Raw genomic sequence first — 27,953 nt, forward strand, 5'->3', positions numbered from 1 at the left:
AAGAAAGAAAGAAAGAAAGAAAGAAAGAAAGAAAGAAAGAAAGAAAGAAAGAGAAAGGGAGAGAGAGAAAAAGAGAGAGAGAGAGAAAGAAAGGAGAAAGAAAGAAGAAAGATGTGGACATTTACAATGCGAGTAGAGTCATATAGTCTGGTATTAGCTGACCTGTAACACTTGAAGAAAAACGGGGTTACCACCTGCCCCTCTCCTCTTCCCCTCTTTCTTGCTCTCACTCTCTGATAGTGTTTCTAGCCCAGACTGGCCTCAAGCTCCATGAAGCTGAGGATTCCCTTGAATTTCTGACCCTCCTGCCTCTACTTTTTTAGTCCTGGGATCGCACCCACCTTCTGGAGTGCTGGGGTTACAGGCAGGCACAGCGGGCTGGGTTTGTGTGGGACTTTCATGCATGCTGTGAAAGCACTCTTGCGGAGCTCTATCACCAGACCCTAAGCCTTCCCTGCTTCCTTCCTTCCCTCTCCATCCGTAGTGACATCCTGCCACGACCCAGGGGACGTGGAACACAGCCGACGCCTCATATCGAGCCCCAAGTTTCCTGTGGGGGCAACTGTGCAGTATATCTGTGACCAGGGTTTTGTGCTGACGGGTAGCGCCATCCTCACCTGCCATGATCGCCAGGCTGGCAGCCCCAAGTGGAGTGACAGGGCCCCCAAATGTCTCTGTAAGTTTAGAGGCGGTAGAAGGGGCGCCTATCGTAGAAGGACCTGACGCCATCACCTGACTCTGCCTGCCTTGCAGTGGAGCAGTTCAAGCCATGTCATGGCCTCAGCGCCCCTGAGAACGGTGCCCGCAGCCCTGAGAAGCGGCTCTACCCGGCAGGGGCCACCACCCACTTCTCCTGTGCTCCTGGTTATGTGCTGAAAGGCCAGGCCAGTATCAAATGCGTGCCTGGACACCCCTCGCACTGGAGTGACCCCCCACCCATCTGTAGGCCTGGTGAGTGCTACCACTCCCTTCAATGCCACCCCACCCCCGCCTCGGACCATAGAGCTACTCTAGTAAAGCAATTCCGTGCTGAGAATCAGAAGCACTTGCCCATGCCCCTTTCTGTTCCCCAGTCTCTTCTAGTCTCTGACCTAACATCACCAAGACAATGCAGGAGTGGGCTCTCCCTGGTCAAATCCTCCCCATGACCAGCCTGCTTCTGTGCTCCTTGCATTGGTGGCTTGCTCCATCAGGCTCACCCACTGCCCTTGGCCTTCCCCTCTTGTTCCAGCCTCTCTGGATGGGTTCTACAACGGCCGTAGCCTGGATGGTGAGTCTCCATGCTTGAGGGCCAGAAGTGTGGTCCCTCTGTACCTGGTTCTTGCAGCTTCCAGGCCATGGGTTCCCACAAGTGAAAGGCAGAGAAAGAGCAGTTTGGGCCTATCAGTGCATAGGGCCTCTTCCCCACCCTAGCCAGCTAATGGGAGCTGGTCTTTGAATGCTCTTGAGAAAGGAGGGGACATAGACTCCCAGAGCCGGGGACATCAGCTCTAATCCCACCCACCCTTTGCTTTCAGTTGCCAAGGCACCTGCCACCTCCAGTGCCCTGGATGCTGCCCACATGGCAGCTGCCATCTTCCTACCATTGGTGGCCATGGTGCTGCTGGTGGGAGGTGTATTCCTCTACTTCTCCAGGTGAGCCTGACTTTCGCTCCTGCTCTGCATGCCCAGCTCACCCCTGCCCTGCCCTCCCGACTCACAGGCTCCTCTGTCCTCCCAGGCTCCAGGGGAAGAGTCCCCTGCAACTTCCCCGGACTCATCCTCGCCCCTATAACCGCATCACGGTAGAGTCAGCATTTGACAATCCAACTTATGAGACTGGAGTAAGTATCCATGTTGGCCAAGATACCTCTTCACGACTCATCCTTTGATCCCTTGGGCGGGTATGCCTGAGGGTCCTGCCAAGCTCTCCTACTTTGGGAAGGTCCTTTGTCTCGGGAAGGTCGATTCTGGCTCCACACATCTTGAACAAGTTTCCAACTCTCCGCAGTCTCTTTCCTTTGCAGGAGACGAGAGAATATGAAGTTTCCATCTAGGTGGGAGCAGCCTGGGGATACACAGGCAGACCTACAGCACAGGCCAGTGGCAGGGCTCCCCGCTCTCTGCTCTCCCCTCACCTCCTGTACAGACCACCTGGGAAGACACCACTGGTCCCTCGAGAAGTTGTGCCCTTCCCTGCCTGCAATGCCCACAGTGACCTGTTTTCTTGGCACCACTGCCCACTTAGGGCCCTTCTTTGGGTTCAAGTCAGGAGGGACCTGACTTGGCTAGAACATAGCTGGAGCACATTACCATCAGCCAACATCCTCCTGCTTCTCTGCCCTGGACCTCCAGTCTGGAAGCTGCGGGCAGAGCAGGGGCACATACTATCCAGCCTTGGTATGTGGGAACTCCAGAAGAGCTGACTTGACAGCAGTGGAAATGAGACCAGGGTACCCTCACAGGGTCAACACCAGTGGCCAAAATTCTTCTCAACAGTGACCTCTTGGTAGTCTCGGCATGCCAACACCAGCCCCTCAGGGAGGTTTCTAGTCCCTTTCTAAAGGCTCAGAATTGGACAGTCAGGCCTTCTGCCTGTCTGTCCCGGGGAAGTGATGACTTTAAGGAATCCTAAAAGGTTCAGGGACTCTATCCCAAGCTCAGGCTGGGCTTCACTGGATGCACGTACTCCACACCACAGCAGGACACCCTACTGCTCCCCGGCACCCTCTGCCCCGGGGGTGGGGTGGGGGATGACCTTGACGTTTAACCTTGACGTTTATCTGGCTGTTACAAATGTCCCCTTCCCTATCGGTCCCTCTTCTAAGCCTCTTCCCATGCTTCCCCCTCCTGCTGCTGCATTATGGCATGCTGGGAAAGAGAGCAGGTACATTCTGGAGAGGAGCAGACGTCCAAGGACCCAGGAATGTGGCACATAACAGAAGTCAGAAACCCCCAGGAGGAAGCTCAGTCTGGACTGAAGGCCGCTTTGTACATATTGATGTATCATACGGGGTCTGGGCTCCAGCCAGAAAACAATCTTTTATTTCTGTTGTTTCCTTATTAAAATGGTGTTTTTGGAAAAAAAAAAAAATCAAGCAATGTGAATGGTACTTTCTTGGAGGGAAGAGAGGTGGTAGGGGAATGCAGTGTGGACCGTGGCGTGTGAAGACCCACTGCATGCACTGATCAATCATCCCCAGATTTTATGAGAAAAAGAAAACATTGTGTGTAGTTAAACAAGTAATGCTGCCCCAAAGATGTTAGTGCCACGCATGGCAGCTGGTTACTGCCGAGGGGATGGGAGCTCCGCGACTCAGTGCTCATTAGCCCCGATGCTTCGAAGCATAGATTGGCCCAGTCCCAAACCGCTTTTAATGCCACTGGACTGCTGATAGCGCCCAGTCTGAGGCATCGTGCCTTCCACTTTTTCTATCAAGTGAAGTTTGGGAGATTAGAATTACAGCCATGTAATGAACCATACATGAACCCTTGTACATAAGGCCTAGCTCGTCTTGGCCTCAAAAAAACATCCAGACTGGAAGGGCTACAGCTGGGATATGAAGTGAATATACTGTAATTACTAAAGTTAAATAAAAATTTTTTTAAAAAAGCATCCAGATTATGAGCAGGAGGGACAGGGCAGCTCAGAGGCCCCTGAGACCGGCAGAGCCCCGCCTATGGACTCTTTAATTGGCTACTGAAAACATACAGACAAGTGACATACAAACTAAGCAGGTTGTGCTCATGTATTTAGAAATGTGTATATACGTCATTTAGTCACATATGTATGTGACAGTCTTAAAAGATGTCAGGAATTTGAAAAAGAGCAAGAAGGGGAATATGGGGGGAGTTGGAGGGAGAAAAAGAAAGGGAGAAAAGGGAAGGGAGAAATGATGTAATTATAATCTCAAAAAATGGAAGAAGCTGGGTAGTGGTGGCACATGCCTTTAATCCCAGCATTCGGGAGCCTGAGGTAGACAGGACAGCCAGGGCTACTCAGGGAAACCCTGTCTCAAAAAACGCCAAAAAAATAAAAATAAAAGAAATATTTTTTAAAAAAGTGGTAACGAGGATATAGTTAAAATTTCCCCTTCCGTTCGGCAACTAAAGCCTTCTGAGATGAAAATATCTTCCCAGGAGGCAGGCAATAAGGAATTACAGGCACTCGGAAGCTATAAGCCAAACAATACAACCTTCACCGGGAAGATGTGGACGGAAATTCCTCCCAGCCTCTATACAAGTCCGGGGTTTCAGTTCATGGTGCAGTGCCTAGCTTGACCACAAGAGGTCGCTTCCGGAGGCATCTGCATCCCACCTGCTCTTTTCTGAAGTCCCCTTAACACCCTGAGCTGGAGCTCTCCAAGGTGGCACCAGTCCTATCCCCATTGGGCTGACCGCATCCTCAGGCTCTGAGAAGGTGTGTTGAGTAATTTGTTCCTCTGGCACCTGTCAACAGAACCAACTTGCTTTTCCTCATCAGTCCACTGCCCGCTCCTGTTCTCAGCTGCAACAGATGTGTTGAACAAAGCAAAGCCTTGCTCCCTGGGTGTGTGCCAGAGGTTTACTTCTCTGGCCAGTAACACCTCCAAGCTAACACAGCAGCACAGCTGTGCTCTGGGGAGTAGGAAGGAAGCCAATGACAGAGGGCATATGAGGTTCCAACTTCTGAAGTTATGTAGCAGAAGGAGGCATAAAGCCTGGTCTCTAACTCAGCCCTCTCCTCTGAGGGTCACACCTCAGTCCTATAGATACTGTTGTTGGCTGTGGTAACAGAAGAGGAGACAATTCGCACTCTCCACTTCCCCATGACATTATTCATTCCAGGCACCAACATAGGACCACCAGAGAACTCTCTCTCTCTCTCTCTCTCACAGACTTCATACAGTTACTCATATCCTTTTTGGTCTATAGTCCTGACAGTCCTAAAAGGAGGAGCAGCTGTTCCTCAGACAGTGAACACGGTGTAGTGGACAAAGTTTGACCTACAAATCAAGATATGTTTCCTCATTAGGTTTGCAATAAACTCAATATGCAACTACGCAAATCACTGCTTCATTCTGTGTTTCTGGAAATGAAGAGTTTAAATCAAATACTCTCTAAATCCTTCCCAGTTTCACGATTCTGAGAATGATGTGTTTTGTAACCTAAAAATGACTTTAGAAGCTGCCAATCATAGAAGCATATGTTAATCCCAGAAATAGGGCCGGAGGCAGAGGCAGTCGGATTTCTTTGAGTTCGTGGCCAATCTGGTCTACATAGCAAGTTCTAGGCCAGCTAGGGCTGCCGAGTAGGAAAGACTGTCTTTAAAAAGAAAGAAAGAGAGGGGGCCAAGACACAGCTGCATGCCACCAATAATAATTAATGCCTAGTGGGGTCCATTCACCCAGTTCCCTTCTGAATTGCTTCATCCTCAGTTTGGCAGACGTATCTGTCCATATTGGAAAACGATAACAAGAAGGTAACAGCGCATACCCAAAGAGAGCATGTCTCTGCTCAGAATGCGAGGTGAAGGGTTCAAACTACAAATCCCAGTACGCAACACGGTAGCTCTCAAAAATACCCTTCCCGGCAGGCTTTTCCCTCAATACACCTTACGGTACAATGCAGCGCCCGCGCGTAGAACTGCAACTCCCACAACCCATCGCGATTCTTACTCCCAGCGCGCAATGCGTTCCCGTTCACTCTTTGAACACTGCGCGTTGCAAATTGGGGATTGAAGTCAGCTATAGGCAGGTAGCTGGGCGTTGTCAGGATTACGGATCGTTTGGGCTTTTGACTTCCTCTATCACAGTAGTTCTCTGGGACAGTGGTTTGGAGAGGGTAGTAACAGACAGTTTGAACGATCCTTGGTTCCATCGCGACGTAAGGCAGCGATGCTCGTGCTAAAATTAAGTGTCCATAATGGAAGTTAAGTGGAAACAGCAGCCATCCAACCCGCCACCAAAAGCGTCGCGGTTTTTGTTTTTTTCTTGTCGCAATGGCTTTTTTTCCTCTTTACCAATATGGCGGCTTAGTCCAGCCACAACTGACGCTAAGCCAAAACAGTCCCCTACAGCATCCTTATGAGTGCTGCTGCAGCCGAAAGCCTACCAGCCTCACACGACACCACAGGCTCCTCCTTGGTCGTGACTGAGAACGCCAAAGGCATGGTAGCCCAGATCCCACTACCAAAATGGCGAAAGGAAAAGCTTTCTTGTGCAGGCCGCCGGGTGACAATGCGCCTGCGCGTGAGGCGGGTGCGTAGAGGGACGGGACGGTGGCAACCCAACACGCCTGCGCGGGAACGGAGACCACGGTCTGCACACAAGCGCCAATGGGCGAAGCGTCCCCGGGCCCCTGCGGCTGCGCCATGACCCCTACGCTCTTTCCCAGGCGCCCGAGCGAGGCCGCAGGTCCCGCCTTCTAGGCTCAGTACGCTGGCGCACGGCAGAAAGGCGGCGCTTCTGGGCTCCAGACGAATGCCAGCGCGGCTGCGCGCTGGGGGGCACCCCACCACCGCGGCTGCGCGGGAGCCAGGCCGCCGGCTGTCACTGCGGTTGCGCGCGGCGAGCGGCGATCCCGGGGCGCCTGCGCGGGTGGCTTTGCGGGCGCTCGCGGTAAGTTTGCGCCAAGTGCGCGGCAGCCGGGACGCAGACGGCAGCGGCGGCGAGAGGCGGAGCCCGGGGACCACCCCCCATCATCCTCCCCCGAGTCACCTCACGTACCACAACCTCACCTAACCTCTCACCCCCTCTCCGGTCCCCCAACCCCGGGATGGCAGCGCCCGCCAGCCTTCCCGGCCGGACCAGCGGTCGCCAGCGCCAGCTTTAGCCTGTGGGCCTAGGCCCCGCCGAGGCCTGACCCCCGGAGCCGGGACCCACTGTGCAGCCAGCCGCCGGGCCGGGGCTGAGGGGTTGCTCCCCTCTCACGGCCCGTCGGGAGGACGCTGCCGTCCCAGGGACTGGGGGCCGGGGGGTGGGGGGGTGCCAGGGCGAGGAAGTCGGAACCTGTGTTGGGAAGAGAGAAAGGGGCCGGGGGTCAGGAGTGCCCCCTCTTCCCCCCCTCCCCCCGGGGCTGGGGGGCCCGGAGCAGAGAGCGCCCAGCCTGGGAGGTGGATGAATGTGGGAGAAAATGGAGACCAAGACGATCGTGTACGACTTGGACACGTCGGGGGGGCTGATGGAGGTAAGAGTGGCCCTCATCCCCTTCCCCCAGCGCCGGGAGGAAACCTCCGCCCCACAAAGCCGGCCCTAAGCTCGAAGCGCCAGAGGGCCGGGAAGGGGGGGGGGGGTTCTTCCTCACCCAGTCTCTCCCTCCCATCTTTGCAATTTGGGGGACTGAGCTCAGCTTCCGAGGACGTTCGCAGTAGTTTCACCTACCCGCCGCCCTCGATTTGCTCTCCCGAGGCTTCAGCCCACTCCATTTCAATGCACCGGCAGGCCTCCCCACCCCCTTCTTTTCGGTCCCTTTGTGCTTTCCGCTGCACGTCCGGGTACCAAGCTTCGGGCCTCTCCCGAGCCGGGCTTTGGAGTCCCCCACTGTCCATACAAGGAAGTGGCGAGAAGGGAACCGCGCACCCTCTCCCCATCCCCCTACCCTGATCCTCCCCGTTTGGAAGGAGCTTTTCTCGCTGTTGTGCTGCAGGAGCGCAGTTAGGGTGGGCTCCCCCTGGTTCTGGGGACCGAGAGGTTCTGGAAGCAGCCTGGATGGGAGGAAGAAGGACAAAAGGGGGAAGAGGGGTGGGTGTCGGAGAAGCCTTGAAGGTGGGACTACGGGTCGCCCAGGAGCTCCGAATGTGCACACACACCGTCTGTTGTGTGTGCAGCAAATCCAGGCTCTGCTGGCTCCCCCCAAGACGGACGAGGCGGAAAAGCGGAGTCGGAAGCCAGAGAAGGAGTCCCGGAGAAGCGGCAGGGCCACCAACCACGACAGCTGCGATAGCTGCAAGGAAGGCGGGGATCTCTTGTGCTGTGACCACTGCCCTGCCGCCTTCCACCTCCAGTGCTGGTAAGGGCCGGGGACCCTCGGGAGCCCCTTTGCAGACCCTACTCGGCACATTCCTTCACCGGGCCTGTAGAAATAACGGGAGCTTGCAAGCCGCTAGCTGACTGCAGCCGCTGGGGCGAGCGCCTCTACGCCCCCGGTATTTGCCGGGATCCGGCCGATTCGCAGGAAGGAGCAGCGGCGTGTCCTGACCGCAGGATGGGGGTTGGGAGGAGTGAGGTGAAGCCCATCTGAGATTGGAAGTAGATTGGGAGCCGGGACTGAGCGGGCCGAGTGCGGCCGGCGGCGGCGGGGGAGGAAGGGGAGGAGCTCCAGGTCCAGTGCCGCTTGGCGGCCGCGCGCGCCCGCCGCCCTCGGGGCTCCTGCCTGGCTGGGCTCTCCTTGGGGTGGGTGCGCCGAGCCCTCGGCCGCCCTGTCTGCCCTGGTCCCGGCTCAGGCCAGCGGATGCTTGTGCCGGTGCTGAAAATCATGGAGGGCGCCTCTCGAGTCCACTTCTCTGCCTCTGTGTTTACAATATGGCGACCTGCCTTTAAATTATATTTTTATTCTCAGCGCCATTTTGACTGCATATATGATTTGCAAACGTCTCCGGGAGGACGGTGGGAGTAGCCCTCGAGCCCTTTCTTCAGAAGCTCCTTGAGGGCCAGGGCTAGGATCTCGCCTCTCGCCCGGCTTGATCCCTTTCTCTGCAGCTTGCCCCCTGTTGCCACTCCGTAGCTGCTTCCCTCCTCCCTCTTCCCTCCTCCCTCCCTGCTCTGCTGCCTCTTAGGAAATCGGGCCTGGTTAGACAATTAAAATTGCCCTTGGGCGCCGATTTCTCTTCTCTGCTCTGGATCAGCGAGCCCTTCGCCTCAAAATTCTTTGCTGCTGGGGCTGGATTGTGTTTGGTGGCTCCGGAAAGGCGGTTTTAAGGAGATGAGAGCTGGAAAGCTGTGTGCTTTCCCACCCCAACTGAATGGGGCGGGGGAGGGGTGATGGGTTGATCGCCCGCTGTGCTGCTTGATCCTTCTCAGCCCCTCAGCGTAAAACACTCCAGCAAAAAAGAAGAAAAAATAAAGAGTTTAAATTATTTTTCTGCCAGGAAACCACTTTTTCATCCTGCACAGAAATCTCACATCTGCACTTCGAACCCAGGTAGCCTCATGTTCAGCAACAGTTGACTGAGGCTTGTACCTGGGAGAAGAGGGCTCCTAGGGTGGGGTTGGGGGGCTGTTCTGTTTGTTCCCACTTAGATTGGGAGGGAAGGGGTCCTGTTTTTTTGTTTTTGTTTATTTCGTGCCGCCCTTTTTAGCCTTTGTTGCCTATTTTAAAGTCCCTTGTTTAAAAAGAAAAATGTTTAAAGTCTTTCCACAGTTGCCACGTTCCGTCTCTCCATCTGTTTGTGGGATAGTGTGTGCTGTATTTGTACTAATTGCAGGTTTTATTAGACAGATGACTGATACTGGGCAAATTAAGACTGTGGTCAGAAGTTATGTGGGACATTCCCGTTACTAACTCTAAGACACCTTTGCCTGGAAGGGCACCATCTTGGCTTGTAATGTTCCAGGGGCAAGAATTATTATCCTGGAGAAGGTGTTGCTGCTGGCCTTTAAATTTTTATTATGAGTGAGTAATGCCATCCGTGAGGGCCTATGGGTTTTGTTTTTAGCCTTTATTTCCTCTAAAGTGCAATCCACTTGGAGAAAATCCCTCTGGTCCAGAGTTTCTTTTGCTACTCTTTTTTTATTTGGAGTGTGGGAGGGTTAAGAGGGCCTCACTCTGTAGCCCAGCTTGGACTTGAGCTCACAGTCATCCTCCTGCAAAATGTGCATCATCATGCCTGGCTCTCCCTTGCTGTTCTTGAGCACAGGACAGATTTGTATCTGAGTTCATGTTGCTTACTTTTTTTGTTATATTGCTTTTTTTTATATATTACTTTTTTGATATATTACTAGGACTGTTTTAAATTTCTTCTTTCTCTTTTTTCTATAATTTTTGAGACAGTCTTGCTGTGTAGCCCTGTTTGGCTTGGCTTCATACTTGTTATATAGCCCAGGATGACTTCAAAGACATTGCCAATCATTCTGTCTGGGTCTCCTGAACGCTAGAATTACAGATGTGCACTGCCATGTCTAGCTGTATTTTTTTTTAATTCAAAGTGTGGGCTAATATTACCTCTAAGGTGAAGTGGTTGTTAAGTGAACATTTGATAAACTATATTATCTTTTTAAAGTCTCATTTACTTAGTAATGTTGAGATTGTTTATTAACATCTGGAACATCTTAAGAGCATTTGCAGCACAATCATGAGGAGCAGGGTTCAGATTCCAGCACCCACACAGCAACCTCAGTGGCCTACTTATGCCATTAACTCCAAGTTTGGGGGAAGGGAAGCAGGGATGCCATTAACTCCAGCTTGGGGGGAAGGGAGGTGGGGACAGAGGATTACTGCCGCTTAACTGGCTTCGAGCCTTGTTGCGATCAGGTTGGTCCAGGTTATAGCTTGGCTGAGAAAACACCCAGGTGTTTAGGGAGAAACCCCACCTCGCCTCAAAGGAACAGGTAGAGAGAGTAATAAAGAAGGACGCCAGTGCTCTCTTGCCTTCCCAAGCTCTGTGTACTTGGACAAACGTGAACCTTCATGCACACACATACAGACACTTTATTTTTAGGTTTTTTTTAAAAAAATAACATTTATTTGTGGGGTGCTATGGAGCACAGGTGGAAGTGAGAACAAGTCCATTTTCCTAGGGATTGGATTTAGGAGCCATCTTACTGGCTCCTAAAATAAATAAATTTTCATATTAAAAGACATATGACATGGAGAAAGTATGCTATCTTTGCTCCTTAAAAGCTGAACTCTGACTCTTTCAATACATGAGTGTAAATCTTGTCAAGTTTAACTACGGTTTTTGCTTTAGCTGGAAGGAGAAACAGGGAGGGGCTTTAGCTGTTGCTGAGACTCAGGCCTGCTCATGCATTTCATTGAGCAGTTTCCCCTCCCCCTTTCTTTTTCTGAGACCATGAGTGGTTAATGAGAGACTTGAGAATGGTAGTGAACGAGGTTTCACATCTTCAGTTTTCCCTTTGAAGGTGTCAGCACTCGATGTACCATTGACTTAATCTGAGTTATTCTCCAAGTCACAAAACATGCTAAGAATTAGTGAAAGGGCAGGGAGCCATCTTTTCAATAAGAATTCCTGTGGTGCTTTCATTTTGTAAGTAAGGGTTTCCCCCAGTTTTCTGTTTTTTAAGCCACATTCCCGCCATCAAAATTCAGCCAGATTTGTGAGGTCAAGTAGTTAATTCCTGAGAAGATTTGATCCTGAGTGTGTTTTCAAGTTTCTCTGTCAGTGCTTACTTGTGTGGGGCTGAGGTGAGGTACAGCTGTTTTCTCCCGCTTTCCCTTAGAACTGGCCAAGGCTACATTACTTAGATAAGCATAGTAATGATTGTGTCCCTTATGTACATATGGGAATGAAGTTGGAATTTATGAATGCTGTGGGTCATAATTTCAGTGTGCTGTTATCTTCATTGAAAGGTCTATAAGATCATTGGGTAAAGGTTTGCTTGCCTGTAATCTCAGCATTCTAAAGGATGAGGCTAGAGTATTAAGAATTCCACCCCTCCTTTGCCTATATAGAAAGATCTTGTTTGGGAGGAAAAATAAAACAGAAAGCTTCCGTGAGAGAAGTCCTTTGGATTTTTGCCAGTCTGCTTTATAGTAATCAGTATATATTAAAATGTCTCAGAAGTGGTTCTTTTGGTGGGATGGTAGTAGGAATTGAACTTAGCTAGGGCCTGGTTACCTTCCTGCCTCAGTTTCCCAAGTAGCCATGATTATAAACCTGAAATACCAAGGCTGGACAGAATGATTTCCAGACAGGCCTTATCTCTTGGGCTTAAGACACATCACTAAACCATTACCTCACCTGAGGAAAGAACTGGTCACATCTTGCTTTTGTCCCCCCTTCTCTCTCTGGGATCAGTGCACTGTGGAAATCATTCCAGTTAGGTTCTTTCTGGGTTTTGTGTTACGATTCTCTGGGTTAGGAAATGAGCTGTCCTGTTTTTGGTATTATAACCTCTGACAATAGGAGTGTCTAAGCCCAGGAGAGCTGGAAGGCTTTCAAGTGTTCCCTGAAGAACCTGACCCTTACCTTGTCATCATAGTTGTGTATAAGTTGAGCCTTCTGAAAATCTGATCTCTAAAAATCTGTGAAAAATTAGGATAACTGGGCTGGAGAGATGGCCCGGCAGATGTGAGTATTGGCTGCTTTTCCTGAGGACCAGAGTTCCAAGTCCAGCACCCACAGGGTGGCTCACAGCCATCCTTAACTAGTTCCAGGGAATCTGACGCCCTCTTCTGGCCTCTGTGGGTACCAGGCACACAAGTGGTGTGTGTGGGCAAAACACTACACATAATTCATATTTATTTATGTATGGATTTATTTTCAAGGCAGGATCTCTCTGTGTAGCCACGGCTGTCTTGGAGCTCACTCTGTCGACCAGGCTGTCCTCAAACTTGGAGATCATCCTATCTCTGCCTCCCAAGTGCTGGGATTAAAGGTGTCCGCTGCCAACACCTGTCTTAATTTTTTAACCTTAAAAAATAAAAAAAAATGTAGGCTAACTGGTAGAGCTCTAGTTGTTGGTGATCCATCTTTTTGTTTGAATTGGGAAGTGGTATTGTCAGTGATGATGAGTGACCACCACAGAGCAACAGGAATGAGGTGGCTGGAAAGTGGCTGCTTTCCTCTCAAAACTTTTCATGGAATTTCGCTCCAAACAGACAGGGACCAAAATGGTCTGATCGAGAAGTGCATCCACCTCGGCAGATCTCAGTGTGGTCCCTTCCCGTCAGACAGATTTCTGTAGCATTTGCCTCCATGTGTTATATTTGGAATTGTTGGCCGGCTTTCCTCTCTCTGGTGTTGGCAGCAAGATCCAAAATGAGGTTTTCGAAGAATAAGAGTGAAAAGGTCTCTGTGTGCCTGCAAAACTGAACTCAGCCTGGAGTTTTGCATGTTTAGTTTCCAGTGAGTCATAACAAAGGTTTCACACATACAATGGTATCAAGAAGTTTTCTATCTTGAAAAAAAAATATTTCCCTCTGAACATTTAAGAATTTTCTACTTTTGTTGTATTTGGCTCATTGGACTAATAGCCAACCAATGAATTAAAATAAGTGGGTTTGTTTTCCTTTTTATCTCATGAATTTGTTTTTAACATTGTAAGTACTTGGGAACCTGGTGCTGAGGAACTGCAGGTGACAGTGTTGGATTCCTTTCTCCCAAGGTACCATCCCACAATAAACCTAAGTTTTTATGTTATTATTTATTTATCTATTTACTCTGATGAATTGGGATTTAGTCCACTTAAAAATGGAGATCCAACTTTAGCTCAGGTTCATACTGTATGCTTTCTGACTTAATGTGGGGCTTGGCTGTTAAATCTTAGGAGGTACAAAGAAAGGATGCTTATTGTTTAAAAATACTAGAATAGGGTGCGGGTGTCGGGTGAGGAGCTAGCTCAGCAGTTAAAACACTTGCTGTGTCTGCAGAGGACTAAAGTTCAGACCCCAGACCCACACAGATGGGGTAGGTGTGGTGGGCCACCTGTAACTCCAGTTTAGGAAGGCCACACAGCAGGATCCATGGAGCAAGCTGGCTTGCAAGACTAGTCATATTGGTGAGCTCTCTATTCGATGGAAGACTTGCCTCAGAGAGTAAGGTGAATCAAGGAAGAGTCCCAGCGTCAGTCTTCAGTTTCCACACGTTCACTCCTCTGTACACACTCAAAGTTAGAATAAGGCAGAGGCAAGAGGCTCATCACAAGTTTAAGACAAGCCTAGTCTTCCGTGGTGAGTTCTAGGCCAACTAGCGATACATCGTGAGACCCTGTCCTAAAAGGGGATTGAGGTTAAAGATTAAGAACACTAGCAGTTCTTCCAGAGGCCTGTGTTTGATTCCCAGCACCCACATAGCAGTTCACAACAGTATGTAACTCTAGTCCCAGGGCCTACACTACCCTTCTCTGACCTTTGGCAGCAAACGTCTGCACGGCACCGAAGCACATGCTGACTAACCCTAAACACATTAATTTTAAAAATAATAATTTTGGTATATTTGTGACCCAATTGTTTTGAGTTCAAAAAGAAATAGCAGATATATTAATAGGAAAGGCAGGCTGCAGTGGTGCATGCCTATGGTCCCGGCAGAGGCAGGCCTGGTCTACAAAGTGAGTCCAGGACAGCCAAGGCCACACAGAGAAACCCTGTCTTGAAGCGAAAAAAAGAAAGGTAGGAAAGGAGATAAATTTTCAGGTGTTAGGTTTTGTTGTTTTCTGGTACTGGGATCCATCCTAGCATGCTAGTCAAGCACTTCATCACCTAACTATGCCCTAGCCCAGGTGCTTGGTTTTGTTATGTTTTTGAGACCAGGCTACACTATATAGCTGATGCTGTTCAAGAATTCAAGATTGTCCTGCCCTGGTCCTGAGACTACTTTAGGTTATGGACACCTGAAACTGTTCCTGGCAGATTTTGTGCAATTTAAGGTGACTATTTCCTGGTACTGTTGTGGGTGTTTTGTTTTGTTTTTGGTAGGGGGCTTTTGAAATTACCATACTTAATGAGAGGTAGACTGCAGTTAGGACCTCATCGGTCTCCTGCTGTTCCCAGAGGGCCCCAAGGTATATTTCAGACGTTCACTACTTACACTTAGGGCAGCTTCTGACTTTGTAGATGACTTACGTACTTTTTCAGACATAAGTATGCAAAAGATGTGTGTGCATCTATCTTAATTTAAATCTGGAGATAAGATTCGTATACTGGTGTAAATTCTTAGTCAAGTTTGCCTCCAGGAGTGTTGGTTTTTCTGTTTAAAACTTTTTGAGGAGCAGGGCGGTGGTGGCACACACCTTTAGTCCCAGCCCTCGGGAGGCAGGGGCAGGGGGTCTCTGAGTTCCAGGTCAGCCCATTCTACAGAGTGAGTTTCAGGACAGCCAGGGATACACAGAGAAACCCTGTCTCAAAAAAAAGACTTTTCGAGGGAGTGCCTGATGAATTGTCTACCGAGAACCAAAAGGAGGCTAAGATAGTTGTTTCTGGTCTTGGATCCTAGAGTTCCAACGCGAGTGGCCTGGGCTACAAAGCCGTGGCAAGGGGTAGGTGAGAGAGGTAGGTACACCACTGCTGTTGCTGAGATGAGCCTCACTTCTGAGGCAAGAGTGCAGAGTTACTCCAAGGAACTCTGAACATTTTCTTTGTTTCTTTCTTTTGTTTTTTTGAGAACGGGCTTTGTAGACCAGCCTGGATTTGAACTCCGAGAGATCCGCCTGCATCTGCCTCCCCAAGTGCTAGGATTACAAGCATGCCCCACCTTGCCCGGCTATAATTTATTTATTTTTATTTTATGTTCATTAGTGTCTTTGGCACTACAGATAGTTGTGAGCTGCCATGTGGATGCTGGGATTTGAACCCCGGGTCCTTCGAAAGAGCAGACAGTGCTCTTAAACCACTGAGCCATCTCTCCAGATCCCTGGGTGAACATTTTTCAAGTTCATTCCTGTAGCATTTATCAGCACTTACTCTATTTTATCATTGAACAGTGTTCCATTCTGTGGATGTACCAAAATACCCGTTGTTGGATATTTTTACTCTTTTAACAAATGAGGCTGGAAGTATTCAGGAACAGGATTTTTTTGTTTGGGTTGGTTGGGTTTTTGTTGTTGTTTTGTTTGGTTTGTGGTTTTGTTTATTTGGTTTTTCAAGACAAGATTTCTGTATGCTGCCCTTTTTGTCCTCTAACTCCATCTATAGACCAGGCTGGCCTTGAACTCAGAGATCCTCCTGCCTCTGCATCCCTAGTGCTGGAATTAAAGCACTACCAGCTAGGTGCAAAGTTTTTATGTGTGTATGTTTTAATTTCTCTTGGATGTGTACCTAGAGTGGAATTGTTGGATCATGTGCTAAGGAAACGGAGGAAATGCTGGGCAGTTTTCCCAGGAGGCTACACCATTTTACTTTCCAGTAACGATTGTCAATTTTTCACGTCTTTCATGCTGCTTGTTATTATCTGTCTTCATTAAAGCTGTCCTGGGAGGGGTTGCGAAGTGTTAATCAAGTTTTGATGCATGTTTTCTTAGTGGCTAATGATGCCAATCATCTTATGTCCTTGCAGAAGTGTCTATATCAAGCGATTGTCCCTGTTTGTTATTGGACTTTTTTGAGACAGGTAACTAGAGTTACAGTTGTGAGCTGCCTTGTGCATGCTGGAAATTGAACCTGGGTCCTCTGGAAGTAGTTAGCAGCCAGTGCTCCTAACTACTGAGCTGTCTACACACACACACACACACACACACACACACACACACACACACACACACTGATTTTGCTTTGTCTATTTTTAATTGAAAATTTTTCCCTCCAAAAAATTTTTGGCATTGCTATGGATGGAGTCCCAGACCTTATACTTTCTTACTGAGCTATTTCCAGTTGTTATTGTTGCTGTTATTATTTATTGGATCATAAGAGATAGAAGGCCCTTGTCAGATGTATGATTTGCAGATGTTCCCTCATTCTTTTGGGTACCTTTTCACTTCCCTTACCTCTTTTCTTTTGTGGATCATGCATGTGTGCATGCATGCCCGTGTGTGTGTGTGTGTGTGTGTGTGTGTGTGTGTGTGTGTGTGTGTTTTTCTGTGTGTTCAGGTGCCCAAGGAGGTCCAAAGAGGGTGTTGGTCCTCTGGAGCTGGAAGCAGCATGTGTGTGTGTGTGGGGGGGGGGTATTTGGATTTGAAGGAGGAGGCAGGGTCACTGCACTCAGTCACATAGGAGCTGGGTTACTGCACATGGCTGTAAAGGAGGTGGGGTGTTACAGAGAGCTGAACAGTGGGCGGGTTCAGCTAATCTGGGGAGGAAGTCTTCAGCTGCTCCATCCTGGGTGGGGACAGAGAGCTACAGTGGACTTTTTAAATTGGAAGAGAGGAAAGTTTTGCTGTCCCTCTGAGCTCTGCCTTAGGAAGACTTTTGTCACTAATGGCTGAGACCTTGGGGTCCTTGGCATGGCTGTGCTCATGTCAGTAAGCACAGAACTTGACTTGCTCCCTGCAATGCACTTGTGAGGGGAGAGAACCAATTCTTTTTAATTTTTTCTCTCCCTTTCCTCCCCAGACAATGTTTCTCCATGTAGCTCTAGCTACCCTGGAACTTATGTAGACCAGGCTATCCTAGAAGTCACAGAGATCCACCTGCTTCTGCCTCCCAAGTGCTGGGACTAAAGGCGTGCGCCACCACCATCTGGCTTAGAGAACAGTTCTTCTGGCTGTCTTCTGACCCCATGCCCACGCACCTGTACCTAGGCACACAGTAAATAAATGTGTACAAGTGTTTGGTTTCTTTCTCTCTTTTTGTTTAGTAATATACCTCAATGAGGAGGACCTCACTGTGTGTTTTGACTTAATGCTGTTTCAACATTTCTAGGTGATCCTGCTAGCAAAAAAAAATCTAAGGCTAGGAGTTACACTATAGGAAATACTGGGTAGACTGGTTGCTTGGCTGGCATCCATGAAGCCTTGGGTTCAGTCCCCAGCACTACATTAAAACGGACCTGGTGTACACACCTGTCACCCCTGTGCTCAGGCAGGTGTGTATGGAGGCCAAAAGAGCTTCACATCTGCAGCTCTGTAGGTGGATCTGAGCCACCCGATGGGGTGCTGGGAAGCAAACTGTAACCTTTTAGAAGAGCAGTAGATGCCCTTAACCAGAGTCATCGCCCAGGTCCCAGAAGATGAAGGGTGCCTGTGTTTAAAAGATTATTTATTTCGCCTTATGTATGCACAGGTGTTTTGCCTACACATGTGTCTGTGCACCGTACAGAGGTCAGAAGAGGGCAACAACTGTTTCAGTCCTGGGGTTAAGAGAGTGGTAAGCTCCCGTGTGGGGGATGGGAGTCACTCAGGTCTTCGGGAGGAACCGTCAGTGTTCTTAGCGCTGAGCCATGTCTACCCCCAAGAAGGAAGGTTTTAATTGCTTTAGTTTGAATGGTAACAGCTTGGGGTGGAAATAGCTCCGTGTCAATTAATGCTCTGTGCTTTGAAGTAGTTAACAAAAGCAAGTCATTTGTACACTAAGCATACTGACTTATTTTTACATATCTTTATGAAAACGTAGGTAGTAATAAATGAGGCCCGGTGTGATGCTGGTCCTGTAATCTCAATACTTGGGAGGCAGAGGCAGGAGGAAGAGGTCAACCTGGCTTTCATGAGACCTTGTCCTAAAAAATGAAAAAAGGCAAACAAAAGGACAGTAAATAAGCAATCAGAACGCAGAGAATATTTGCCTCAGGGTTTTATGTAGCTCATAGAATCAAATTTTTGCTACCTTGACATGCAGGTTTCCTTTTTTTTTTTTTTTTAAAAAAAAAATGAGTTAAATCTTTTTTCTCTTCTAAGTGAGAAAATAATAGAAAATTGATGGCACTAAATGTGTGCTTTTGGTTATAGGTGAGAGTGTTAAGATCCGTCTCTGAACTTGGCCACATCTCCAGTGCATGCATTCCTCCTTGGGTGTGCCGTTAAGCGGGCTGCCCAGGAGGAGCTTCTCTGGCTTCCACGGCTCTTACAGTAATTAGTACTAGCTTCTTAAAACCAGTATTGGGTTTTTGTTTGGTTTTGCTTAATTAAGAGTGGGGACTTTTGCCACCTTTCATGGAAGTCAGGATACAAGTTGCAGGAGGCGATTTTCTTTGTCCACCATACAGGTCCTAGGGATCAAACCCCGCTCATCAGGCTTGATGGCCAGAGCCTATTGCCTACTGAGCCACCTCTCTAGCCCCAATATTCTTGTTTTAAGGTGCCAGAATTCCAGATCAGCAGAGTGGAAAACAAAGTCTTCACCTATATACACACAGCACTGGCTCCTCTTGACTTAAAGGCCAAGGGCACTCACACAAGTGACACTTAGAGAGCACCTAGTGCATTTATAAGAGCACATAATGGTAGCCTCCCAAGAGACCACAGTACAGTTGTCCTCACCAGTTTCCGGAAAGAGGAGGACACTGTATTTAGTACAAGTCCTAGACCAAATTTCAGAAAGGCACTTTGGTTTTGCTGATTGTCACCGTACACAGGTCACTTGTTGACTACTTCCCCATGACTGCAAGCAGTGAAGAATGAGATGTTGTCTGTGTTTCCTCCCTGCTATTTCCGGCTATCGAAGTCCTTTAAAGCCTAAGGTTATTTCTAAATCTAGGTCTCAGCAAATGAGAACAAAGATGAGGTTTTAGCATATCTCTATGGCAGGAAAATTTTAGGATGAGATAGGAGAAATTATTGACTTTAATCTGTGTGGAAGAAACTGAATTCACTGGTATGAAAGCAGTTGTTACATTCACAGTAAGCAGATTCTGAGTACATCTTGCAGACTCATGCAGTTTCCCAGGTAATGAAAAACTTATATCCACTTCTTCAGAGTTCTCCTTCATTTGCTGTCGCACTGAGTGAACCTTTTAAGTACTAAAGTACTTAAAAGCTGCTGGCCTTTCCTCCTGCTCCTCATGCTTGATTACAAGTTCGAGGCGTGCAGAAACACTGACTGAGGAATAAAGATGCTATGTGAGTTATTCTATGAGGACAGTACCTTAATTAATGTAAATGTGGTGGTTCCTTTCCTCCAAAAACACTTGATTTCCTAAATATTAGTCACTATGATAGTTAATCCCCCTCCCCTTTTTTTTTTTTTCTCTGAAAAACTATATGGACTATCTCCCAGAAATGTTTCCTAGTTTTCACAGGACGAAATACTTGTGGAATTGGATAGTGCCAGAGCGCAGCGCTGGTCTTCCCTGATCTGCTTTGTGTGAGGTTCCTTCTAAAACCATTGTGAGGGGGTGAGACAAGACTCTCCACGGGTTTGAATTAGCCACAACCTGAAGACCTTCAAGTCCTGGCCAGGCAGGAAGACCTCTCAAAATTACTAACAAGCTTGAGTTCCAGCTGGAATCCAGCTTGTAGCAACACCTGTACTCCTGATTTACAGGTTCTCATTCAGTTCTGACCCATACAAAGGTGTTGAATATAATTTTTTTTCACACCTTCTTTGTGAAGAGCAAAGAAGCTAATAAAATACAGAAAACATTGGGTGTTTTGGGTTGAGGCCCTGTATTATTGCCTGCCTGCTCTTGATTTTCTCTGCATCACCCATGAGCTTCTATGATCAGCCAGAGTTCTACTGGTTCTCTTTTGGAAACTTTATGGAAGAAAACTTTATGGTAAACATTTTCAGTTACTGGTTCATGAAAAATTTTCTCCATTAACTGTGTGTAGATTAAATGTATGTGGACCAGGTTGTTTGCATATGCTTTTCTTTGATTTTGCTTGCCATCTTTTTTGAAAGAGTATCCTCTTAAGTGATTTTAGGGAGAATTATGTTACTGGTTTAAGCCTTTTGATGGTCTCTTCGCTCTGTCTTTCGTGATTACTTGATCCTTCCTCTGTGGTCCTCCTGGTTTCACCTAGCCTTGCCATCCTTTACCTCCTGATCAAAGGAACTGGCTAATTCTGTTATATCAGACATCTTTGCCATCTGTGGTTTGTTGGTATTGAAATAAAATGTATGTTAGGAAAGTGTATGCTTATTGTATTACATAAACTTGTAAATGTACAGATAGCCTAAAAGTGGGCCAAAGGGAAGAACCATGGCTCTCTGTCTCTGAGAAGTGTGTTCAACTTCTAAATAGGTCACTGGAGGTATAACTGGAATGGTTTTGAGACCCAAGTCAGCGCTTAGTTGTGGCGTCAGACCAAGACAGCACGGCCTGACAGCATGCCCAGAGATTACTTCAGTCCTGAAGGATGGGGAGCTTTGAGGTTTAGGAATAGAATGGTGGGGGGGAGGGGGAGGTGAGCTGTTAAGGGCCAAATAATAGTCTTTTCTCCTCTGCCAGAAGATGGTAAATGAAGCAGAAGTCTCTTTAATATTAAGTAGAAACTTGTTGCCTAAATTAAGTTCTTTTTAATATTATTATTACAATGTCTAAATGTGCACACACTGAGTTAGGATTGCCGTAAGTGTGGGACCAGTCTGGGTTATATGTATAGTGAGACATTGTAGCAAAAAAGGAAGGAAAGGAAAAGGACATTATTATTTTTAGTATTTCCTAGGTCTTTATATAGAATTTTACATCTAGTATTAATACCTGGCCCAGATTCCTGAGTTGTTTTTGTAGTAAGAGTATTGTCCAGGTATTGCCTTTTGTTTGGTAGTGCTCTAAAATTTGGTGACAGAAGCTAAGTGTAGTGGCTCACACAACTGAAATCCAGTATCTGGGAAGCTGAGGTGAGCAGATCACCCAAGTTCAAGGCTGACCTGGGCTACTGTGAGACTCCATCTCAAAATAAAGCACAAATTTTGACCTTAGAACAGTACTTGATTTTAGTTTCCATACCTCTGAAACTCTTGTTGTTCTTCCTGACAAAATATTCTCCGGGAGTATAAAAAAATTGCTGTTGAGACCAGAATGTTGACCCTTCCTCAAAGTTAGGTGGGTGGCGGTATCTGCCGGGAGGTGAAGGACTAAAGCCCTTTTGCCAGTGCTGCTGCCAGCCCGTCTATCTAACAGCAGCCAGTCTGGTAATAAATCGGGCCTGTGACACTGGACCAATCTTGTCACAAAGGTGGCAGAGGCAGATGCTGGCAGAACTCTAGAACTCCCCTGCCTCCTCTCCCCTGAACTAACTTGTGGTAGTGCTTCTCTCCAGGTGCCGTCTGCTAGGAAGATGCCATGAGGCAGCTCTACATAGAAGACAATAAAACTTGAAGGCACAGTCAGCTAGTTGAAAGGGCTGTGTGCTGGAGAGTGACGCAACTAGCTGAGTTTCTCAATGGGGCATTTGTAGTTGCCTGGCACTTCATTGGTTTCCTTGTTAACACTATTGCGGAGGCTTTGAATGGAAAATGCACAGTCCTTATACACCCTATGTACTTGTGGCATTAGCTGTATGAGTGGTTAAAGGAAAGATCATTATTCAGATACCCCCATGACACTTTTCTCTTCCATGTAGCCATTTTCTTTGCCTTTGAGAGGTAGGCCATGTTTGAAGATAAATGTCATTGCCCACACAGGTGTCCAGAAGAAGCTTACTGATTTGCTGGCATTAAATTTTCTTGCCTTAAAATATACAATGTTATATTTGGATGTCGATGTAAAGTTTATGTTTAGTATTTTTTTAAAATATCTGGGCATCTCCTGCCTTTAATCTCAGCAATTTAAGAGGCAGAGATGGGTGGATATCTTGAGTTTGAAGCTGGCCTAATCTACACAGTGAGTTCCAGGAGAAACCCTGTGTCGAAAAACATACGTGCATACATACATACACACACATATATATATGTTTGTTTTTACATTATATAAACATATTCTTATATAAAATGTGTTACCTGTTTATTTTCTTTAATTGGTACACGCCTGGGAGGAAGCAGCCTCGAGGCCGAACACATAGCTGGGTGGTAGAGCGCATGTCCAGCATTCCCGAGGCACACTAGTTTCAGTCCCCGCTGCCACTCAGAGCTGTGGGGTGTGGACTACATTAATGAGACCATTTCTCCAAATAATTTTCTATTTTTCTCTTACGCAAGACAGGGTCCCATGTATGCCAGCAGGGCCTAGAACTCATTGGTTATCAAGATGAATCCTCATCTTCCTGCCTCTGCCTCCCAAAGTTCTGGGATAACATGCATGCATCACCATGTCTGGTTTATGCAGTGATGGTAGTTGAACTCACAGCCTTGCCTTATATCCCTAACCTGAAGACATTTTTTAATGATTTATTTTTATTGTGTGCATTGGTGTTTTGCCTGCAGATATATCTATATGAATTTGGCAGATCCCCTGGAACAGTAGTTACAGACAGTTGTGATCTGCCATGTGGTTGCTGAAAATTGAATCCTGGTCCTCTGGAAGAGCAGCCAGTGCTCTTAACCACTGAGCCATCTCACCATCCCCTTAAGAATATTTAATATATTTTTTTAATTATTAAAAAAATTTAGCTGACTGAGAAGGCAAAGGTATGAGGATCTCTTGAGTTCAAAGCCAGCCTGGGCTACATAGAGAAACCCTGTCTCAGAAGACAAAACAAAAAATTTAGCTGGGCATAGTGGCACACACCTTTAATCCCAGCACTAAGGATACAGAGGCAGGTAGATCTCTGAATTGGAGGCTACCCAGGGCTACATAGTGAAACCCTATCTAAAAACAAAACAAAACAAAAAAAACATTAATACTCTTTGTGGTATTTATAAGCACATGCCCTGTTGCGCACATGGAAAATACAGGACAGCTTTGAAGAGCTGCTGTCTGTCCTTCCATCATGAGTTCCGAGAACAGAACTCAGATTCTCTGTATGTTCTGCCTCAGGTGCTTTTACTCCTGGAGCCATCTCACAAGCCCAGATATTTTGTGGGTATTGGGGTATTAATTAAACGTTACCTACTGCCTCGTAGCTCTGCCAGGACAGACCTGGTTTCAGTTTAGATAAAGGTATATTTTCTTTTCCTTCCTTTTTTTAAGATTAAAAAATAATGTACATTTGTTTTTATTTGATGTGTGTAAGTATTTTGCCTATGTATATGTATGTGTGCCACTTCTGTGCTTGGTGCCTGTGGAGACCAGAAGGTGTCAGTCAGATCCCCTGGGAGTTAAAGTTATAAGCCACCATGTAGATGCTGGGAACCAAACCTAGGTCCTCTGCAGAGGCAGTAAGTAAGTACCCTGAACCTGAGCCATCTGTCCAGGTTGAAAAGACTTACTTTTGGAAGAGCTCAGAGGTCCTGTAGGTCAAGATGGCTGCTGTGAGGTTGAAATATGACTGTGGTCTTGTCAGCAATCACCTTACCGCTTTTTTGGCCAGTCCCAATTTTTGAGCTAGCCTAGACAGCAGTGTCAGTGTGACAGAGTAAAAACCTATTGTAAGCATGCATTGTGTTTTCTGTTGGTCTTCACGATGCTGCTAAGTATAATTAGGGGATTTTAATCTAGTAGTAGATATCAGATGGGTAGATGAGATTTATGAACTATGAAATTAAAAATCAAAACTGCTTAGTGCTATTATTTGCTTGGTGAACACCATGTTTCACACCAAAACAAGGCAGGGTCTATATATACATTGGGGAAGCCATCAAATCTTTCTGGATCTGCAAATTTATTTCAACTGAAGCTGCTATAAATGACTGAGAGAGCTTAATCTTGGAGATTGGTAGTTTTTGACCGAAGGGACCCTACCAGCTTATGTATAAGACTGGCCTGTTAGACTGGCCTGGCAGAGCTTCTTGGTCTGTTGTGTACTGATAGTGTTTATTAGTATCTGTTACATAATAAATTGAATATTTTATCATCCACGGAGAAGATGGGATGAGCTTTTTTTCTTGAAATTTTTCTCCTTTTGTTCTACGATATATACCAACACCTTTAGTTAAGTGAGGTTTTTCATTGTTTTTCCAGGCAGGAGAAAAGGTTTATGTCACAGTTGCTTAGATGGACAGTTGCAAGCCACACATAAGTGATCTCACGTTTCCTTCTTTCCTTCCCTCCTTCCTCCCTTCCTTCCTCCCTCCCTCCCTCCCGCCCTCCTTCCCTCCCTCCTTCCTTCCTTCTGCTTCACTGTCTCCCTCTGTCCTGCCTTTGTTCCTATGTTCCCTTCCCCCTCTCCCTTCCAGTTCCATATTGAAAAACTGCTTGTGCTGGATGGATAATTAGCACAGTGCTGTGGAGCAACAAGTCCCACTGGTGGTGACTAGTCTGAAGTAAATGTTAATGTTGTGCAGGTTCACATGTGTTAATAGGAAAATGCATGCAGTTAGACTCAGATCAGTGGCACTGGCCTAGGACTGAAACAGATGCTCTTAATTAGAGAGCCAAGAACCACAGCTACTAACATCTTTCATTTGTGGTGGTGAGCTGCAGCCTCATTAGAGAAGAAAAGGTATTCTAGATTAAAACTGGACTACAGTTTTTGGCTGTAAGTTTAATCATCTGGCAATGGACTTTGAATCTTAGGCAGAGAAGTCTACCAGTGTAGGCATCACAGTGACCCAGTGAGGGATATCTGTAGTTTTCTATGATCGACTCTAGACATTGACCAATCTAGACATTCTTATCAGTATAGAGATGGGCCATTTGAATTTGTTCGTGGGAATTTAGCTGTGTTGGAGTCACACAGCAGAAGTTGGCTTAAGAAATAATGGTTTTGGCCATATGTTATGGCACACGTCTTTAAGGCAGAGGCAGGTAGATCTGTGTAAGTTCAAGACCAGCCTGATCTATATAGTGAGTTCCAGGGAAGCCAGGGCTGAATAGTGAGACCCTGTCTCCAAAAAAAAGGTTTTGTTTTGAAAAATTAATATCCATAATTAACTTTCAAATTGATTGGTGTATAAAAAATAAATGTATAGGGCTTATCTGGCCTAATAGAAAGCTGTACCAAAATCAAAAGGCCTATCTTTAGTTGCATATGCAAACTATGAATACTCAGAGCTTTAACATATGCACACTTGTGAAGGTTAAAGGTTAACCTGTGGTGGTTCCTCTGGAGCCATCCATCTTGGTGTTTGAAACAGGCCTGCTCATTGGCCTAAGGGTTATCTGTTATGCTAAGCAGGCTGACTGTGAAGTCCCTGTTTCCCAGCACTGAGAGAGATGATGTGTGCACATCACATCAGGCTGGTTTTATGTGGGTTTTATGTGCATGGAGCTCAGGTCCTCATGCTTGTGGAGGAAGGACTTTACCAACTGATCCAGAAAATGAAGTAGACACTTAAAACATAACCTTCCTAGGACATGGATAGTTCCCAGGAGGAATCTGAAAGTTGATGCTACAGTATTCTTATGGATCTAAACACCCATCCAGGAAATTTGTCTCTATGATCATTGTTACCAAATGCATAAATAACTACTTCTTAAATTTTGGCTTCCTCTAGAGCCCATGTGTTCCCTGACTTGAGCAGCTTTAAAGGCTGAATTACCATTGACTGAGTAGCTATGACTGATAAAGAGTGCCATCCACTGACATAGCAAATGATTGATGAGAGTCTGTCTGGAAGAACTAATTTGTAATTGGGCAAATGTGCTATTGAAACCGGTACCTTTCTGTGTGTGTGTGTGTGTGTGTGTGTGTGTGTGTGTGTGTGTGTGTGTCTGAGATTTTTGAGTACAGGCCCTGTCTGAAATCCCAACACTTAGCACATTGCCTGGCCTAAGTGTCCAGTAAATGTCTGATGTTCTCCCTGGATCTGTGTTTGATGGGTGCATGATGAGTTGTGTGGTGCCCACTTTGCTGATTGACTGACAGAGAGGGAAACACTCGGCTTGGAGGTTAGGGTGCTCCACTAGGCATTCCACTGTGTCCCCAACAGCTGGAGTACTAAAGGTCCTTTATAAACAACTTGATCCTTCTGTTCCCGGGAACTTTTTTGGGGAGCTCGGGTTACTGTGAAGACTTGGCCAAGTTCAAGAATCATACCACACAAAACCAGGCCCAAAACAGGCACAGAAATGGAATCATGAAACTCCAATCACAATGATATGAATCTCTAATCAGCCCCAAGTTCCTGCGGAACATCTTGCCAGGGAGCACAAGAAGGGTCTGAAGAAGGTGCAGTCAGACAATGCAAAGGCAGTGAATGCACATGCTGAGATCAACAAGACCCTTTGTGAGCCTGAGGAGATTAAGCCCAGGATACCAAAGGACCCCAACCACAAATTCTGTTGACTTCTTTCATCACTCACCCCAAGCTTGGAAAGAGGATGTGTGGCTACTTAGCCAAGGGCTACAGGCTCTGCCAACCAAAGGCTAAAACCCAAACCAAAGCCAAAACTGTAGCTAGCTCCAGTTCAGGCTCCTATGAACACCCTGTAGAAAGAGTCTCCCTACCAGGGTGAAGACAAATGGATGGGTGTGACCCTCCACAATCTCTAGATGACTGGTGTCTTTTTTAGATAAACTTGAGGTAGCTCTGTTTAAAAAAAAAAACACAAACTTTTGTGTTTTGGTCTTAAGTCAGATGTAGGGTCCAGCCGTACGCAGCTTTAGTTTTTTTGTTTGTCTGGTCTGGGATTTTCTTTGTTTGAAGCAGAGTTTCCTGCAGCCCAGGCCAGCCTGTAACTTACTGTGTAGCCTAAGCTGGCACCAAAATCTTCATGCCTTAGCCTTTCAAATTCAGTCTTTTAAAAATGCAAAGACATGGGCTTAGAAAGATGGCTTCAAGGTTAAGAGTGCATGCTATTCTTTCAAGGACCTGAGTTTGGAAAGAGCCGATGGAGAAACCATATTTGGTAATCTATTAATATATACCAAAACTCAGTGGCTCAAACAGAAACTAGTTATCTTAAAATTCTGAGGCTTGAATTGGGCTCAGTTGGGTGGATTTCTGTAGTTGGCCAGGATCAGTTATTTGGCGTTTCATCTGATCTGGTATGTCCATGATGACTCAAAGCAGTAGTTGGTGTGACTCGTTGGAACTCAGCTGAGGCCATTGGTTGATTGGAACACCTCAGCCCTCTTCTATGTGGCTTTCTTAGCATGACAGCAGAGCCCTGAGACTGAACATTCCAAACGTATATAAGACTAGAGTCCATAGATTGCTTAAGACTCAGGCTTGGGAGTTAGTTGCAGCATGTCACATCTGTTGTATTCTGTCTGTCAAAGCAAGTCATGAGGCAAACCTTAATTTAAGAAGAGGGCAAAGGACTGCTTGTGGTGGGAGAGAAAACAAGGCCATGACGCCTACCACAGGCTGACTAGAGCAAGCTTTAAGAACAGATAGTTTGTGGGAGAGGGTGTAGCTTTCCAACCAGAAGTATATTGCAAAAAAAAAAAAAAAAAAAAGAAAGAAAAACAGCAAAGTTCAATTTAACTAGGGGGCCTGGTTCCCTGAGGAGGCCTGCCAGGTTGGAATGGACTCTGTGACAAGGTTCTGAACCACAGAGAGAAAAGGTTGGGTTTAGACTAAGACTT

General features: G+C 46.8%; 2 protein-coding genes across 3 annotated transcripts in view; both read left to right on the forward strand.

Moving 5' to 3' along the window:
- Sez6 (seizure related 6 homolog) overlaps positions 1-3,271 on the forward strand; it is a 38,106-nt gene extending 34,835 nt beyond the window's left edge. The window contains exons 13-18 of the mRNA XM_055619548.1: positions 485-676; positions 754-951; positions 1,232-1,270; positions 1,518-1,635; positions 1,721-1,823; positions 2,007-3,271. Coding sequence (XP_055475523.1) covers positions 485-676; positions 754-951; positions 1,232-1,270; positions 1,518-1,635; positions 1,721-1,823; positions 2,007-2,036 — 680 coding nt within the window. The 3' untranslated portion in view covers positions 2,037-3,271. The remainder of the gene's footprint in view (positions 1-484; positions 677-753; positions 952-1,231; positions 1,271-1,517; positions 1,636-1,720; positions 1,824-2,006) is intronic.
- Positions 3,272-6,427: 3,156 nt separating this feature from the next.
- Phf12 (PHD finger protein 12) overlaps positions 6,428-27,953 on the forward strand; it is a 44,737-nt gene continuing 23,211 nt past the window's right edge. Inside the window, exons 1-2 of one of the 2 annotated variants that reach the window (XR_008721579.1) lie at positions 6,428-7,146; positions 7,787-7,968. Coding sequence is in view for 1 of the 2 variants with exons in the window: in XM_055619771.1 (XP_055475746.1) it covers positions 7,081-7,146; positions 7,787-7,968 (248 nt within the window). In the remaining variant the exon portion in view is untranslated. The remainder of the gene's footprint in view (positions 7,147-7,786; positions 7,969-27,953) is intronic. The other variant, XM_055619771.1, reaches the window with a different exon arrangement.

Source organism: Psammomys obesus, unplaced genomic scaffold, assembly GCF_907164565.1.
Source record: "Psammomys obesus unplaced genomic scaffold, mPsaObe1.curated_primary_1811, whole genome shotgun sequence".
NCBI classification, from domain to species: Eukaryota; Metazoa; Chordata; class Mammalia; order Rodentia; family Muridae; genus Psammomys; species Psammomys obesus.